Below are 18,613 nucleotides of genomic sequence, written 5' to 3' on the forward strand. Positions count from 1 at the left end.
AAGTTACACATTAAGTATCTAGGTTACATACTTTTGGACCGTGAAGATGAGACATAAACTTACGACCAAAAGTGACACATTAAATATACTAGTTGTGTCACTTTTGGACCGTGATGAGACATTAAATCGTCAAAAGTGACACAAATGCCCCTTTACTACTTTTGTGTCACTTTTTGGGAGTCAACTCCATATAACTTCAGATGAAAAAAAAGCGACACATAAGAGTAGTCGGTTGTGTCACTTTTAATAGATATTATGTCACTTTTTCCAAAAGTGAGACAAATTAAAATAATTTTTTAAAAAACATTTTTCATTTTTTGTATTCGATCGTATTCATTTTTCAACCTGCATCCTATACGTCATAAACAAAATCCCATTAACCTGTTTTATGACAAACAACATCCACATACATTTATCAAAACATCACAACCAAAATAACTTTAACCTGCTTTATGATACAGAAACAACATCCACTCGAGAAGAAAGAAACAATATTCAAAACAATTAACTTCTATTGATTTCATCGATCAAACCAAGTATTTATCATCTAGTTTGACTCCCAACAAAAGAAGCCATTCCAATACCAAAAGAATCACAATTAAAAAAAAAAACTACATAACGCCAATACTATCCTAGCAATATCTTAGCTTGTTGTGCGCACTTCCAACACCAAAAACCTAGCTGCAATCTATTCATATGTTAATCGATCCATGACACCTACATCATATCATGAAGTCGTCATTCCACTATGATTAGTATATAAAATTAAAAAGCAAGTGAATCAAAAAGAGTATATTGTACAAAAAAAAAAAAAAAACGATAAGAAAAGTATATATACATAAACAAAGGGAAAATATGGAAGCCCACTTACCCAAATTAACTACTCGATAAATTGTTGGATAAAGTCGATGAATTCAAGACGAAGTTCATCTATTTCAATGGTGTAACTCTTCTTGCTAGAGAACTCCAATACTGCTTAATTTGAAAAATATATTATAAATATTATGAAAATGAATAATGCAGCAATGCATTGCCTACCATATTTACAAATGCACCAATTTATAACTACCTCAGAACTATACTCCAAAGGAGGTGCATGGTCTTCATCATTGGACTTGTGTCTAACTGGGAATTAACTCTGAACAAAATGCAATCAAATGTGATGATAGTAATAATGTGGACAATCAAAATTCACCATGTAAAAATGGAAAATAGGCATATCGTTAGGGAGTTGGAAACAATCCGGCTCCATCTTCAATTCATCTCAAGTTCAGCGAGTAGCTTTCGGGCCTTCTATTTGTTCATTATCTTTGCGACAAGTCAAGCATAAAGACTACAACAAGTCTTATAACCAAAATTTACATAAACGTAATCAAATGGTCAATGCAGCGGAGGCAACTTACATTGCAGCTCAAAGTTTCAGACCAGAAACTCAAACTTTACTTGTATTCAAGGAACACCAGCCATACGAGAAGTGAGTCAAGTGACAGAAGGTGTAGTTTTATTATTGATTTAGCAAACAGTTACAATCAAAAAGTGACTTCCATAAAGGGACGCACGGTTAGCTCAAATCTAGGCTTCTGGAGAGGACCACATTTAATGTAACGTGTTCATGCACGCGCTTAAAAACCGGTTTCAACCTTTTAATAAGTCAACTGAAGAAAACATAGAAATTTTTTGTCCACTTAAGCACCTAAGCTTAAAGGCACTTTTATTATTACTCTATCAAAATTCAAAAGTATGGCCATTATGATGTCCGCTTCTTCTCTTTTCTTTTGTTTCACCACGGTTATTGGTTCTTAGTTACGCACACCCAAAATGATAATTTTAGCTCTATAAATAATTATGAAATTACATTCCGTGATTCTTGATACAATATGAATGAAGAAAATAGGAATGTTAAAACATACTGCTTTTCTTGATACAAATAGGATTGCTAAAAGCTACACTTGAAGCAATAAGTGTAATTCAGCTAGTCCTTGGTGCATGCATAATACCACTGCCACATTGCGTTCGGTGACTACAATACAAGTTAAGACAGATGGGTCGATGCGTCGTGTGTCAATCATAATGTAAGTAGAAGACACCATTGTCTAAGCAACAACACCAATAACCATATTCGAACCATCTGTCTAAACATCTTCAGCAAATAAATGCATTTCCCCCCACAATTCCTTAACGCTCATTTGAAAAGATATGCTGGTTTTAGCGGTTTCCATCAATCTGATTAAGAATATATAAGTAGATATGAAAGAGAGATATTCATTTTACCTATAGTAATTAAGCTAACGTTTTTTTTTTTAAAGAAAAACTCATATTTTCCACAAAGCTTTGCTTATATATAATCTATTGTCTACCAAACATTTGCTGTGCATATACTGAGAAAATTGATTGAAAGGTGAGATATCAAAATCATCAGATAGACCGCAGACTCTCAGACGCTTAAAAGATGAAAGGAAAGTTGAAGAAATGGATTGGGCTATGAATTATGATACAAGTCAAGGTAAGTTTTTGCACCAATTACAAGATAATAAGTAACACAAGGGAGTCCTGAAATCAACTATAAAAGCATCATGATATATTCATTAGTGTCAAATAACTAACTGTAACTTACAAGATAGCGTTGATCTGGGGACAGAGATGTATCCGTAACAGTCCACCGCAAGCTTTTTGCAAGAATATCCTTCTGAACTTTCCAGTCCTTCTCCACATTGTAAATCTTAATATGACTTCCCTATATATATATATATAAAAGGGAGTGAGAATACATAGTCGATATTAAGTTGAATACAAAATGAATAACAGCAAGAATGAATTAAATTCAGTACCTGTGAACCAGCAACAAGAAGTGAACCATCAGCAGAGAACTGAGAAACATAAGCTCGAGTATTAAACCTATCAATCTCCCAAGCTGTCTGACTTTCTGACACAGACATATAAATGAAATAAAATGTATGGCAAAAGGTCTACCTATACGCCGGAGAGAAGTAACAACGTATGAGAGTACGCAAGACAGAGTGGCCTCTGTATGTGGATAAAGACTGATCACAAGGATGCTTCATATTTCTTGCCCTAGGTGGGTACTCCATCCATCTGTAATCCCATTCATAGTTTCTAAATTGCATACCACTGTCAATAGAGCAAAAGTATGTTAGCAAAGAAGATAAGATCAGCAAGCAAAGTATTATTTTTTTATCTTTTTATAATAAGTTTACTACTAGAAGATGCACATACCTACTACTACTACTACTAGCATTAGATGGCATTTTCCTGATGTCCCAAAGTTTGATGGTCTGATCTTTTCCATTTGATATAAAATAACGACCATCTCCACGACTATCAATAAATGTAATGCCTTCTAAATGCCCCATCAAGACCCCCCTGCTGGCTTTCCTTTTTCCTATACAACGCCTGTCCCACACCTGAAAGTGACAGTAAGATTCTCAGTCCCTTAAGGAAATAAGGATCTAATGAACTTAACTTGCTTGGGAAAAACCACTTCACATAAATCAGTCATCTACACTGACCAGTGACATAAATCAATCAATTAGCATATACACGGTAACATAATATGGATCAAACACCTTCTACTTTTCTTATCAGTATAAAATGAGGCTCCAGTATTGATATGGCTCCTACAACATCCCATAAGGTGTTCATGTCTATGAGATGGTATGAACGATTGACAAGTATATATATATATATATATATATATATATATATATATATATTACTAAGTAAGTTCCTTCTATTAATTGCAATAAAGTATGTCGCTCCTAGGAGGGAACCTATCCAAATGGTGATCTAAAATACAGTCCCCTAGCCATGTGTATGAACAAAGACAACACTGAAAATATGAGAAACTATGTCTCAGTTCACCAATAATAACAACCTTATTACATCCCTATGTAACATGAACTCACCATATTTCAAAAACAATCCATGTCGGATATGTATCCACGTGTCCGTGTCTGCCACATATTGTATGTGATATACCTCAATTGTTTGACATTTAGCCATGTCGGGACACGGACACACCTATATCGTGTCAATGTAATTTAGTTATATACAGGTCAATCCTCATAAGGACCAACTTTTACCCTTCCCCATTTCTATGTTCTTGTTTATTAGACATAACCATGCCTTTCGTTATCCAGGAATATTCTGCTCTAGTCAGTATATGTACAATTAATCCCTAATGAAGTAACAGTGTTCAATAAAAGCAGCGGAGTGACATGTTTCATACACTGTATGTGCTACTTATGTAGGGACCTTGCTCTCTGATCCAATGGCTTCATCCACAGCAAGGACTACTTGTGCAGGGACCTTGCTGTTTGATCCAATGTTTACTGTATATTCATCCAGCTCATTTAAATTTTTCAATGTGAGGAATAATATATGCTGCATCTATTCCTCAGTTTACTTTAGAATGGCTAGCTACAATCTTGTCAATATGTGATTTGTATCTAAGAGTACACAAAGAGTGTGTCCGAAATCTTCACATGTAAGGTTGTCATCATCATTTACTTTTCGATTGCCGTGTCTGTGTGTAGAAGAGTGTTAAATTGTGGTCAAAGCTCTATTTGAGACAGACAATTAGATAACTTGCAAACAGCTGTTTACAATAAAAATAAATCGAAGGCAAACACTATTTTTGTGCGCAAAGAATGCAAATGATCGTAACAGTAGAAACACTCTTCTACAGATTATCTTTGCTTGAAAGTTAATGTGTAAACAAGACGGTAATAGGCTTTTTCACAGCTAGCACACCACATGGAGAGAACTGTAGAGTACTTCCTACTCTATAGCTTTAAACATGATGAGGTATTGTACATTACCTTGCAAAGATTATCATCACTTCCAGAATAAATGAGATGGCCAGTTTCATCAGCAAAGCACACTGTATTAACGTCAGACTGCAAAGAAAACAAAATTAATATTCAGCTACTTCTGCACAGCTATTTCAAAGATATCACTGATATGCACTTCATCTTTAAGAATGGAAAAACTCTTACAGAACACCAATCCACCATACTTTCAAGCACCATTGATTAAACAAAAGTAGTTGAGATCGAACCACCGAAAACAGGATCACGTTATATACAAAAAACCAGAATAACTTAATTTGTTGAGCATAGTTACAACTGACAAAAAATCCACCTAAGACAACCCCACAGTGAGATCATGTAAGGCAATGTAACACGAAATGGGCCATTGCAGTTTCTACAGTCTGCATGGCATCAGGACATCAGGTTTTATAAATCCTAAGTTTTCGGTTTTCTTTTTTTTATTTACTTCTACAAGGGTAGGTTCGTATTCGGACAGTATTTTCTTACCAGGCATATGGTATACAAAACTTGGGTAGGTCATGAAAATTTACATTTTTGCTTCAAAAAAAAAATAATAAGGTATATGCACCAATTGTCCAGGTAAGACAAGAATTTCGTCCTGGAATTAAATTTGCAAGGCAGCCAATGAAATATGAAAAGAACCATCACACAAGCAGATTGGAGGGTTCCACAAGTCAAGTGGACAACTTGGTATATGGAATCAAGAACAATATCACTGCAGTATAGTTGATTAATATAATCACCAACTAGAACCAACTTCACCCCTTTGATTTATCAAAGGATGCATGTCCATGACTTCTCTTCTTTTCGATTTTAAATCCTTCAAACCCCACCAGGCCTCACCCTCACTGATGTCATAATTAACAGCAAAATTGAATTTAAAAATAATTTAATTAAAAAATTAGATTGGGTACCGAGTGGGCCGCAATTGCAGTGTAAGCTTATTGAAACAAGATCATAAACATATATTGAATCGTCACTACTTCCAGCTACAAGCTCTCGCCCATCAGTTGAAAATTTCACAGAGAATATCCCAAAAGAGTATTCCCGTCTCCATCAGCAGAGAAGTCCAAACCATCATTGAATTTCCTGCATGTGGGAGGTCCAATGTTAAACACTACTTGTGTTTGGCAAAGAGAAACACTTCAGAATCTGCTCAAAAGGGCTCAAAGAAACAAATATGGATGCTCTGCGTGATGCACTTGAAAACAAACAACTTGGGTATCTGCAATGCGAGATAAATTTCAACATTTTTTATTTAAAGTAATCAGTATGCAGATGTAGTATTTGTATATTTTTATCATTATGTGAAGGTGATACTTGCTCTAATTCTAGCTCATGAATTTTTTTTTTTTTTGTAAAGTTTGCAGGACGTTATCAAGTAGTTGACACCTGTTAGCAGTGTTATTGTAGAAATCAGCTAAACAACTAATACTAACGTTATGGTCATGTACATTCATTTAGATACCTAAAAATTCAACAGTGTCTGTGTGCTGCAGTGACAGAAATGGGAAAGGTTGGTCTGCACTTAGGGGTGTTAAATAGTGTCACTTGTCAAAGATAACAATCCCAGGCTCAACACCCTATCCTGTTTGGACATAGAAGTCCTCAATATTTTAAGACTGAATCAGGTTACAAAAGCCACACAACAGTACGAACAACACCCAACACTTTCAACATGATTCCATCACAGATGGGATGCATTTGAAATCAAATTTGTACTTCTATTAGGACTGGAAAAGCAAAATCAAGTTGATAGCTTCTATAAGAGCAGTTAACTTGACCTACTTGCATCCACGTTTCTCTCCAGCACTTGCCCCGATTTGCAAGTCAAATCGCAGTCATCTCTCTTGCAACTCATCTTACCGAGAACCCTTATCCAGAATATACTTATTCACTTTTCTGAACTGTTGGAGAGTTTAATTGAACCGTGTATGTGCTGGCATGATATTTTGGTCAAAGTAAAGCCTAAACCAAATCAAATTAGTAGTTGACTTTTTGGGTACCATATTTGATACATTATACCTATGTTACATGGACCGCCATATTTTGAAAAAAACAATGCGGTCGGATACATATCCTAGTGTTGCGTGGGCGTACACATACATATTGTATGTGATTTATCTCATTTTTTTATATTTTACCATGTCGGACACTCAGCATCCCAGATCGGATCGGACACACCTATCCGTGTTAACTTATCATTATAACGTGATAGATAGGTTGTATAAGATTTACTCAGCAAAATGGAACCTTTGAGCCCTACTCTCACATTGACACTTTGAATCTCCTCTTTTCATCGTTTCTTTTCTTTTCATCCTATGTGTTCAGGGCGCGCATACATACATATTGTATGTGATTTATCTCATTTTTTTATATTTTACCATGTCCGGACACTTCGCAGATCCGTGATCGGATACGGACACACCTATCCGTGTCAATGTAACTTATCATTATCGTGATAGATAGGTTGTATAAGATTTTACTCAGCAAAATGGAACCTTTGAGCCCTACTCTCACATTGACACTTTGAATCTCCTCTTTTCATCGTTTCTTTTCTTTTCATCCTATGCATCAACGATGAGATTCACTTCACTCACAAGACTCCAAATGCATGATTTGGGTGTGACACATGTACACAGCTACATGTCTGTGTCTATATGGGTATGTCTATGTTTGTGTGCGTAGAGAGAGAGATTATAAAAAGAAACAAATACGATTAACTTTAGATGTGCTCAGGAGACGGTTCTGTTTTTGAGAAGTTCGGTCTTCTATGGATCCAAAGCAATGCCAGTATATCAATTAGGGAAATAATGTTAATTATAATGGAAATTTTGACAGCAGTGAAGAAAGGGTAAGAAATTACTAATTGGAGTTCCATGTGCAAATTTCGATGTTACTTCATAGTTGGTCCATTATATTCTTTCTACATCCAAAATGCAAGAATTAATTAATGAAAGTATTGCTCATCATAGATAATGAAGCAACAAAGTACATACTGATAACGTTGGCATGTGACTCTTTAGTGGCAGATCCAATATCAACAATATGGACAAACGGGGACATACCGCATAAACCTGCAAATTAAACAACAAAGAGCTTAATATTGTATATGCACAAGTCAGCAAAAGGATCAGCTTAACGTGGAAAAATAGTAATCATACAAAATCTAAAACTTAAGTTATTGGCAACCTAAAGCCTCGAAACAAGTAACATGTGGAGCTGATCAGATAGACCATCAGAATGGTAAAATGGTAAAATTGATTGAAAGGTGAGATATCAAAATCATCAGATAGACCGCAGACTCTCAGCCGCTTAAAAGATGAAAGGAAAGTTGAAGAAACGGATTGGGCTATGAATTATGATACAGGTAAGTTTTGCACCAATTACAAGATAATAAGTAACACAAGGGAGTCCTGAAATCAACTATAAAAGAATCATGATATATTCATTAGTGTGAAATAACTAACTGTAACTTACAAGATAGCGTTGATCTGGGGACAGAGATGTATCCGTAACAGTCCACCGCAAGCTTTTTGCAAGAATATCCTTCTGAACTTTCCAGTCCTTCTCCACATTGTAAATCTTAATATGACTTCCCTATATATATATAAAAGGGAGTGAGAATACATACTTTGATATTAAGTTGAATACAAAATGAATAACAGCAAGAATGAATTTAAATTGAGTACCTGTGAACCAGCAACAAGAAGTGAGCCATCAGCAGAGAACTGAGAAACATAAGCTCGAGTATTAAACCTATCAATCTCCCAAGGACCATAAACAGGCAAATACCTACTAACAACATGACGACAATCCGCAAAAGAAAACCTCCCTTTCCCGGAATAATTAAACTCTCGTCCTGCCAACATTCTAACAGTCGAAACAGATGGCGAAACCCTCTCGCCGGGTAAAACCCGTTTCAATATTTTACACATGAAATATTAGGGCTGACACCATTTCGATATATCATAATATGTCGGAGATATCAAGCCACTACAGTCGGTATTTCCTCACCTTAACTAATAGAAAATTGGAGAACCGATTGAGGAGCTTACCAAATTGATCTTTCACTTTTGAGCTACCCACAATTAAATTGCCGAATGACGGAACTCATCACAGCACTTGAAAAGCAGGGAAGGGAAAGGTTTACCTCACATGCCCGACCCTAACTGAGTGAAATAAGGGTGTTGAGAAGGAGGAGAAGATTCCACTTGGCACTAGTTGGGCAATAAAAAATCTTCCGGTGCAGATTGGAGTTTGGGGAGTTAGTGTGTGGGAAGAAGACGGGGTAACAGAGAGAGAACTCGTGCCCTTATTTTATTTGAGGGATCGTGGATTTCTATACTTATTGGGATGATGGGCACTTTAAAGCCCGTGAGCTCTAGAAAACATTTGCGTGTGTCGCTTTTTGTTCAAATTCAAAATCCGGTAAAAAGTTGACGTGTAGTTTTATCTTTAAGTGACACATTAAATTTCTCTGCTCGTGGCGCATATGACCAAAGTGACACATTAAATATCTCTAAATGTGCCGCTTCTAACCAAAGTGACACATAAACCTGATTTTAATTGTGTCACTTTTTTAACAAGTGTCACAACTAGCTAAATGTTCTAAACAAGTGACACATAAGATTTTGGTGTGTCACTTTTTTTCAATAAGTGACACGAGGCTTAAAACAAAAGTGACACAAAAAGCCCTTCTTTTAGTAGTTAAGCCTCACTTGAAAAACATATATCTACATGGTTTTCCAATTTATTGACTTTGTCATGAGAAATTGGAAAAATGTGGGGGATTATGTATCTTCTTGAATTAATCAATTCAAAATTGGAAATTTGTTGAAGCATTACTCAAAAGACATCAAATGTGGTGTTTTACTCTAAGAAAGATGCATAAATTTCTTGGAAATCCTCAAAGCAAACGTGCATAGCAAGGTCCACTATATATGGAATCAGAATTCATAGCGTTGGACGAGGCTGTAGACGAAGCTGAGTGACTTCGAAATTTCTTAGAGGATATTCCAAATGGGCTAAACACGTGCCAACCCCAGTGTGTGTATCTGCTTGTGACAGCCAATTTGCTATTGGTAGAGACAGAGTATGTATACGGAAGTCTCGACATATCGTCGTAGACATAATACCGGATTAGACAATTGCTCTCAAATGGAGTTATCTCAATCGACTATGTAAGGTCAAAAGATAACATTGCGGATCCGCTTACAAAAGGTTTAACAAGAGAGCAAGTAGAAAGATTATCAAGGGGAATGGGCTTAAAGCTTTTTGAGATAATCAACCAAGAGTCATCATAATGGAAAAACCAACCTAGTTATTTGGAGATCCCAAGATCTAGGTTCAATGGGCCAACTGAATTATGTTTGTGACTCGCTTAGCACCGGGAGTAATATTATACTCTAACCCATTCCTATATAAGACAGTGCATATCTGCCGCGAGAACCAGGATAAGTCAAGCTTTTAATGATTTACTATATCTTGGAAAGTTATATTATCCAAGTGGAGTATTGCAGGATATTCTTTATAGAAATCACCTATGTTAATGCGAAGTGGGGCCGCTTCTATGAGAATTTTAAAGACAAATGTCTCAAAAACACTATCTAAAACCAAGAAGTGTTCAAGGCCAAAATGAACACAAACGTGAGAACCAACAAAGATTCGGAGGCGGTGCTGCGTGAAGATGATTGTCTAGGTTTATACAAACGGCTGACAGTTCAAGGACATTAATTGAAGTCTACTGATCATCCAATTAAATCCGATCGTCTTTCACTAAGGCAAGTTCAAGGCCTCCCATGCTACTTGACCTGATGCGGTATCTTTTCATTTGTAAAAGAACAGAAATCCGATGTTTATGATAGAAGAAGCCAAATTTTCATTCATGTGGGGGATTGTTAGAAAAATGATTTGCTCAAATCCATTTAAATATGAATGAGTAGTTTGTCTCCCAAGTTACCCCACTTAAGATGAAATGGGTTTTTCTTGAAAGCGATGCGTAATGTGAGAAAAACCTTTTTCAAAATGATGCATTTGTTTGAAGCGATTGCATTATGCGAAAAGTGCGACCTTCGAAAATGTGCACTGGTTTGAAGCGATTGCATCATGCGAAAAGGTGCAACCTTCGAAATAGGCATCGGTTTGAAAGCTTGATGCTATATGCGAAATGGTGTGTCCTTCGAAACATGTGACTTTTCAAAGAGTTGCTTACTTTTTCCCAAGAGTCACCGTGTTGTTTCGAAAAGGCACCACTCACCTATAAATAATGGATGAATTTGGAGAGAAAAAGATACACCAGATCACACAGAGTTCTAATCTTTCTCTTCTCCCTCTGTTCTTAGTCAAATACTATGTTGTGTTCGCTGAGTCTATAGAATTGAAGTGCTAGCATTCTATAGAAGGAAATCCGTTCTATCTTGGGAGATAGTTTCCCATCAACCTTCAAGCACCGTGAGGGGGAAAATCTGTCTTAAGGACATAGTGTATCTACACTAGGCTCGGATTTAATTAAGAAGTACAAGACACTTACAAGACAAAAGGTTTGTATAGTTTGGTAATTGGTAAAGAGTAAGTACAATTAAGTTGTATATTCCTAACAATTTATGCTTAAGATAGTTCTTAAAATCCTTCCAAGATGGTGGTAATTTCTCAATCATAGCAGCCACTTGGAAAGATTCTCCTAGGGTCATTCCTTCAGCAATGACATCATGGAGGATTACTTGAAGTTCTTGGACTTGGCTTATGACGGTCTTACTATCCGTCATTTTGAAATCAAGAAATCGCCAACTATGAATTTCTTCATGCCAAAGATCTTGACTCTTGTATTTCTTGTCCAACTTAATCCCAAAGTTCCTTAGCGATCTTGAAACACACTATACACATTGTATAATGAGTCAGCCAACCCACTAAGGACGTAATTTCTACACAAGAAATCAGCATGAAACCAAGCATCCTTGGCCAAAACCTTCTCCTTGTCGGTTTCATCAGGGCTTACATCAGGAGCCTTATCCCATAGAAACCTTGCCAAGTTCAGGGTAGTCAGATAGAAGAGCATCTTATGTTGCCAGCGCTTGAAATCAGTTCCATTGAACTTTTCAGGCTTCTCCCCATGAGGAACATAATGGGAAATAGCAGTAGGAACAGTAATTAGGAATATACAACTTAATTGTACTTACTCTTTACCAATTACCAAACTATACAAACCTTTTCTCTTGTAAGTGTCTTGTACTTCTTAATTAAATCCGAGCCTAGTGTAGATACACTATGTCCTTAAGACAGATTTTCCCCCTCACGGTGCTTGAAGGTTGATGGGAAACTATCTCCCAAGATAGAACGGATTTCCTTCTATAGAAAGCTAGCACTTCAATTCTATAGACTCAGCGAACACAACATAGTATTTGACTAAGAACAGAGGGAGAAGAGAAAGATCAGAACTCTGTGTGATCTGGTGTATCTTTTTCTCTCCAAATTCATCCACTATTTATAGGTGAGTGGTGCCTTTTCGAAACAACACAGTGACTCTTGGGAAAAAGTAAGCAACTCTTTGAAAAGTCACATGTTTCGAAAGGACACACCATTTTGGCATATAGCAATGTTTCGAACCAGTGCCTATTTCGAAAGGTTGCACATTTTCGGCATGATGCATTGTTTCAAACCAGTGCACATTTCGAAAGGTCGCACCTTTTCGGCATAATGCACTGTTTCAAACAAATGCATCATTTTGAAAAGGTTTTTCTCACATTACGTACTGTTTCAAGAAAAAACCCATTTTATCTTAAGTGGGGTAACTTGGGAGACAAACTACTCATTCATATTTAAATGGATTTGAGCAAATCATTTTTCTAACAATTTTAGGTCTAACTAGCTACATTTAACAAAGAGCTAAAGTTTTGTTTTTATACTTTCAGATCCAAAAATCGTGCATGGGCTTGGAGCCATGTTTTGGGCCAGAGAATTAGGCCCAAAACCCAATTCTTTTAGTCCAAAAAGGCCTCTTCAGCTACAGTTGGCTTCTACAGACTTTTCGTCCACTTATGCTCCTCTGATTGGGTCAAGGCTTAGACCATTGGAAAGCTCTTTCCGAGCCGGTCGTTTTGACATAAGGTAGGCCCAATTCCGAGGTCTGAGTCCAAAGATACGGCTTTCGGAAGTTTGACGACTTGTGTGCTGTTTCAGCCCGTGTCGACTTTTCAGCTTTTGACCGGGCTTTAGGAAGGCTTTATCTTCTTGAATCTTGGCCTTTAATCACGGAACTCCTTAGTAACCGACCTTTTCTCCTTTATCTCACTAAAGTGGCACATTTCTGCACATAATGGACTTTGAAGCCCGAAATGCATAAAACACATGTCGGTGTTAACTCTTAATTATTACTCACATAATTGGTCCAAAAGTATAACTGTTAAAGGGTTAAAACTACAGTTTTGGGCTCTTATCACTGCAACATTAACCCTCGACATGAATAGCCTCTTGAGCCTTGGTTTAAGTGGAAAGTAATGCAACACCTTCTGTGGTATTTTTTTAGTCTTGCCTTCGAAGACTTGATACCTCGGCTCATTACATTCTGGACAATTTTGAAGATTTTCATTTTCTTTCCAAAACAACACACAATCATACTTGCATGCATGGATTGAGATATAACCAAGTCCCAAGTTACGCATTAATGCCTTCGTCTCGTAATGGGACTTTGGGAGTGTCTCACTTTCGAGCAATATTGCTTTAATCATTTGGAGAATCATAGTGAATGATTTGTTACTCCGATTGATTGATTATCTTCAAATGAAGCGACTTCACGACACAATCTAACTTTGAAGATTTACCGGATACAAAGGTTGACGTGCTTCACTCAAAAGTTCATCAAATGGATCTATATTACCTCCTCGATTCCCTATGTTCCACATTAGGCACCGGATTATCAATGTGTATTGGAGCACGCAGAAATCTTCAAACATGTCATCCAGTCCATCAAACTGTACCCCTTCACCAACATCATCGTCATCATCGTCACTTTGTTCCTCATAGTCTTCTCCATGAAAAACCCAACGGGTGTAATTTTGTCCATGCCGTAAAGGTCTAAATCGTCTTTTACCTCGTCGATGTGCTTATAATTCCTATTTTTGCATTGTTTGCATGGACATCTAGTCCCCGCCCGTTAAATGCGTATGACCACGAGCAATCTCAACAAAATCTATAATTCCTTTTTATAGTCGGGCCTAAACCTATTCGGGCGATTGCATCCAACTCTTATCCATTTCTAGTAATCAAAGAAGAAAACATGAATCAAGTATGTTGCACCTTTAATAAATATGGCAAAGGAAACATATCTCACCAAAGGAAAAAAATACTTGTACACGTCACATGGTGGAACAAAACAACACTACTAGATTAAAATGAGAAAAAAATATCGCGATCACTTTCGATCTATTATCATACTTAAGCTGGTATGAATAATTGAAACTATCAGTATAAGGACAATTTGACTCATTTGCAATCCACAATATAACTTATATTTGACTTGTTGCATCCAAATTTAATCATAAAAGGTAAGAAATGTATATATCTTATTTATATAGTAGCTCTTCATGACTACTTCTCAAGCTAATCCCTAATTCATTTTTGATACGCTGGCCAAAACCTATTTGGCAATTGCATCCAACTCTTATCCATTTTCGTGTTCCCTACTACGAGATAATAATTGTACATCACAAAATAAGAAAACCCAAACATTTAAACTAACCAAGGACAGTCCATTAACAATCCAACTTCCTACACCACTATTGATAGAAATTAATTTAGGCATGCATATAAGAATATACGAACAATTACCAGAAACAATGCGTAATTTAACTTCACAAAGTGGTCTTGTATTCAAGATTACATTCAATCAAAATTCTACTGTCCTTAAAATGCATACACATGATAGAAAGATTGAAAAGCAACCAAAATCAGAGAAAAAGGGCCAGCAATTATCACTGTAACTCGGTTCTAATACATAAGTCATCTTAGCAAGCATGCACACACGTTACGGAAACCAGCAAGCACATAATTCACCCATAAGCTCATTGTATATAACTATGGCAGTTTACAGAAACCAGTTTTTTTCCAATAGTTATGGCAGTTTATTAGATTTACAACTTTTTCAATCAAAATAGAAATAGTGAAATTAAATACACTACAGTAGAGGAAATCTCATTGTATATAACTAAACCAAGTGCCTAATAAGAGTCTGTTATGGTGGAGATGCAAGTGCAAGTGCAAAAGGGGATTTAGTGACGTCATGTTCAAATTTCACTCCTTAGGTTCTTATAAGAACAAAACTGAGAGGACAGATGATCCTACAAGCAGCAAATGCTTGTAGCTGATGATCCCATCAGCTCAAAAGAAAAAAAAATCCATCAAGTTAATATGATACAGAATAACAGAATTACAAATACTAAAAAATGCTAGCAAGATGATTCGGTTACATGGTATGTGACAGTGAAAACCAACGAACAATTTTCTACACCAATAACTTGGCATACTTGAAGTAAAATAAATTTAACGAATATAAAGTAAGGAGAATCAAACAAAGAATTCAATAATGAAAAACCAAACACCCAACGAAATAATCATACAACAAAACAATGACAAAAAATCAATCATACTCATAAATTAACGAAAATATTACAAAGAAATTTATTAGAACCTGAAACACTGCGGGAATTGTGTATAGAAACAGTGGAGAGAACCTCAATTCCTGTAGATAAACACTAAAAAAGGTAAATAAATTACGACTAGGGGATAAGAGAGAATGGAATATATCTCAAGTCAAGGATCTTTAGCGATCATGGAAGGATGTATGCTAGTATATGTTAAAGAACTCCCAATCAAATAGTCCAATTCAATTGATGAATTGACTTAGAAAATTGGGATTCCCACGGTTCGGGTTTGTTTGGTCAAATCTATTTCCATAAGATGAATTCTACTACTTCAAAGTAGCTTAGTGCGATAATTTGATATCCCGATTCGTAAGTCTTGTTTGGTTTCTGGCTGGTCTTGTTTTAGAGCATATGTCAATGTTCTGAAACACAAAAGGATGCTTCCTGGGTTATCTCTATCCGAGTGGCCTAATTTCGTTACTATTAGTTTTACTCAATGTTGCACGGACGCAGACGCGGACAGAGACGCGGACACAGACACGGCGACTCGACTATATCTTAAAAAAATAGGACGCGGTCGTAGTTTGGACGCGGAAATTAAATAATATTAATATATATATTTTAATAACAAAACAGTATAAACTAATTCATTTATGTATAATAAATTCATGAGTATTAGAAATAAACATCGATGAGCTCAAGATTAACTAATTCTCGAAGATTAACTCTGCTCTGTTCTTTAACTCATTCTCGATATAACTCAAGTTTCGCACACCCAGACATCACTTCTCAATGTCTCTGACTCTATTCACAACACTCATCACCTCCTTTCCTTCATTCCAACAGCCCATGAACAAAAAGAAGAAAAACAGACCATTCCTTCAACTTCTTCACTTCCAGACTCTTCTACAACTTCTTTCGCTCTATCACTACATTCTAGAGACACCCTTCACAAATCTTCACATAAAGACTACAAAAGATTCACAAATCTGTTTTCTGAATTTCTAGTTCTTTAGAAGTAGCGATTCTAGTATACTACATTACCAAAGATTTGAGTTTGAAGTAATAACCAAAGCTTCAAACTTTAATTCCAAAAAATACAAAACCAAAAATCAGAACTTGAAGTATATAATTTCTAAATTTAAATGACGTACCTGTCGAGAATCAGTAACCAAAGAAATGGCTTTTAGCAATTTGAAGAAACAATTTTTGTGGTACACTCGGCCTCCTCAGTCGATGAAGAATGGTTTTTTTTGTTTTGTTTTTATCCTTTTTTTTTATGAGTAGCGCGCGGTAGTTTCTTAACTTTCTTTTATCGGGTAGGGTTTATTTTGGTTTCCCAAATTGTTAGCGTGGTGACCGCCAAAATAATTCCTACCTAAAATCATCCCGCCCAATACTGTTACGACACCAATGGCGCTGCCAATTACAATCGTGTAGAAAAATAGAAATTGGGTGAAAAAATGAAATTGTAATATTAAATTTATTAAAGACGCCAAGGGCGTTGCCAAAGGTAAAATACTTTTTTGCGGCCACTACGCCGTAGCTGGTACTCAATTTTTTCATTAAAAATGAAATTTCAGTTAAACAAAAAATTTAAACAAATGCTTTTGCAATACCAGCTAGCGTCACACTAGTTATATCCCCATCAGGTGGTACTAATAAGACGGAAACGTTTGAGCAGCGCCATTAGGCATTGCAAATGCTATGCTTTACCAACGAAAAGTAGGCGTTGCAACAGATCCCTTCTGTTGTAGTGAGTGTTCATTTTTTGTGAGTGAATTGAGAGATCTTGTAATCTGTTACTCTGGACATCTAGTAAAGCTTGGAACTCGCCAGTGTGAACGTAGACAAATTGTCGAACCATGATATATCCTTGTCTTGTGGTTGATTCTCTTTTGCATTATTATCTTCACTTTATATGATTGTTAAATTGTTAATGAGAAGCGTTTGGATAGTACTTGGAGGGTGTTGAAGTCTTGTCTAGTGAGAAAGATCAATTCTTGTGTAGGATTGATCTATTTGTTGTGAATAACGTTGTTTTCGTATTATACTATTCACAACACAAATCATTATAAGATAACTCAAGGATTGGATATGATTTATGTATTATCAAACACTTGCAAGATGGCAAAGTTTTCTCCTACCCTTTCCTTCCTTTTTGCACTACTTTTCTTAATTTCAAGTTATGTTTTTGCCTTGCTCTCCTTTTTGCATGAATGCACCTGAAGTTTGCTAGGATTATCTTTTGTTCTTTCTTTTTTGTGGTGTTGTTTTTGTTTGAAATGATAGTATTGTATAGATTTGACGTGGTATTTAACGTGCAGTTGAGAAAATCGCAACCAAAGTGAACCCAAGGGACACTGCTTGCGATGATATTGGGACAGCGACGCTATGTTTGACTCACCAAGAATGTGACCAAGCATGCAAGTTGAAGATTGGTCCTGAATATGGAGGATATTGCACTGTAGCTATCCCTGCAAATACGAATAGCATATACTAAGAGCATCATTAACACGCTGCTAAATTTTTTTGTGACACATCAGCTTTTTTCGTCGATCCAAATTACTAAAAATGTGTCAAGTACCAATACATTTTGGACAAAATTTGGAGTTTCTATTTTGGACAGGAATAGTTGTCCCGTTCCAATTTAAATATATCCATTGGGCCCAAAAAAATCTAGCCGTTTTAATTTGTTATTTTAATTTTTTATTGTCCCGTTCCAATTTCTTAGGCCCCACATCCAAAATCGAGCCGTTTTAATTTTTTAATTACAAAAAATAAAAAAATTCTGGACGGCAAAACTTGTTCCGTCCCATTGTGAGAATGGACAACTTGTCTCGTGCGGCTCATTTCTATTTTTCTCACGAATTTGGTTTGGAATTTGACAATTGTTAGAATACAAATCGTGTTTTGGCAGCGTGTTGGGGGTCGAAATTGCCAAAATCATTTCCATCCGTCGTATTAGAAATGGGATATAACAACTCGTTGATGATGCTCTAAGATGTGCCTGTGTCATAATTCCCATTGTCTCTAAAAAAAAATTGTATCTAATAGCATGAATGGTTGACGGTGTTTTTTTTTTTTTTGTGTGTGTGTATTTGGAGGGAGACCCTAATTTCTCAT

At 36.2% G+C, this 18,613-nt stretch overlaps 1 protein-coding gene across 2 annotated transcripts; it reads right to left on the minus strand.

Annotated features, from left to right (window-relative positions):
* Window positions 1-494: 494 nt before the first annotated feature.
* LOC147523098 (LEC14B homolog) lies at window positions 495-5,611 on the minus strand. Of its 2 annotated transcripts, XR_015215596.1 has the most exons (9): window positions 5,016-5,605; window positions 4,839-4,916; window positions 3,235-3,422; window positions 2,971-3,129; window positions 2,829-2,867; window positions 2,615-2,734; window positions 1,067-1,138; window positions 872-970; window positions 495-717 (listed from the first exon to the last, which is right to left on the minus strand). XR_015215596.1 is itself a non-coding variant. In XM_086596909.1 (7 exons), the coding sequence occupies exons 1-7, from the start codon at window positions 5,046-5,048 to the stop codon at window positions 2,133-2,135; spliced, it is 708 nt and encodes a 235-aa protein (XP_086453035.1). In that variant the 5' UTR covers window positions 5,049-5,611; the 3' UTR covers window positions 1,818-2,132. The 2 variants fall into 2 exon arrangements, 1 of the variants encoding a protein (XP_086453035.1); XM_086596909.1 differs by lacking the exons at window positions 495-717; window positions 872-970; window positions 1,067-1,138 and adding an exon at window positions 1,818-2,223 and having other exon boundaries at window positions 5,016-5,611.
* Between the last annotated feature and the right edge of the window lie 13,002 nt (window positions 5,612-18,613).

This window comes from Coptis chinensis, chromosome 1, assembly GCF_015680905.1.
Source record: "Coptis chinensis isolate HL-2020 chromosome 1, ASM1568090v1, whole genome shotgun sequence".
NCBI classification, from domain to species: domain Eukaryota; kingdom Viridiplantae; phylum Streptophyta; class Magnoliopsida; order Ranunculales; family Ranunculaceae; genus Coptis; species Coptis chinensis.

Excerpts from the sequence above, each read along its gene's own strand:
- LOC147523098 (XM_086596909.1), bottom strand. The coding sequence starts at position 5,048 with ATGGTGCTTGAAAGTATGGTGGATTGGTGTTCT. Across the intron at positions 4,917-5,015 it reads GTATGGTGGATTGGTGTTCT|TCTGACGTTAATACAGTGTG; the intron begins GTAAGAGTTTTT and ends TTTTCTTTGCAG. Across the intron at positions 2,224-2,614 it reads CCCCAGATCAACGCTATCTT|ATTGATGGAAACCGCTAAAA; the intron begins GTAAGTTACAGT and ends ATTCTTAATCAG.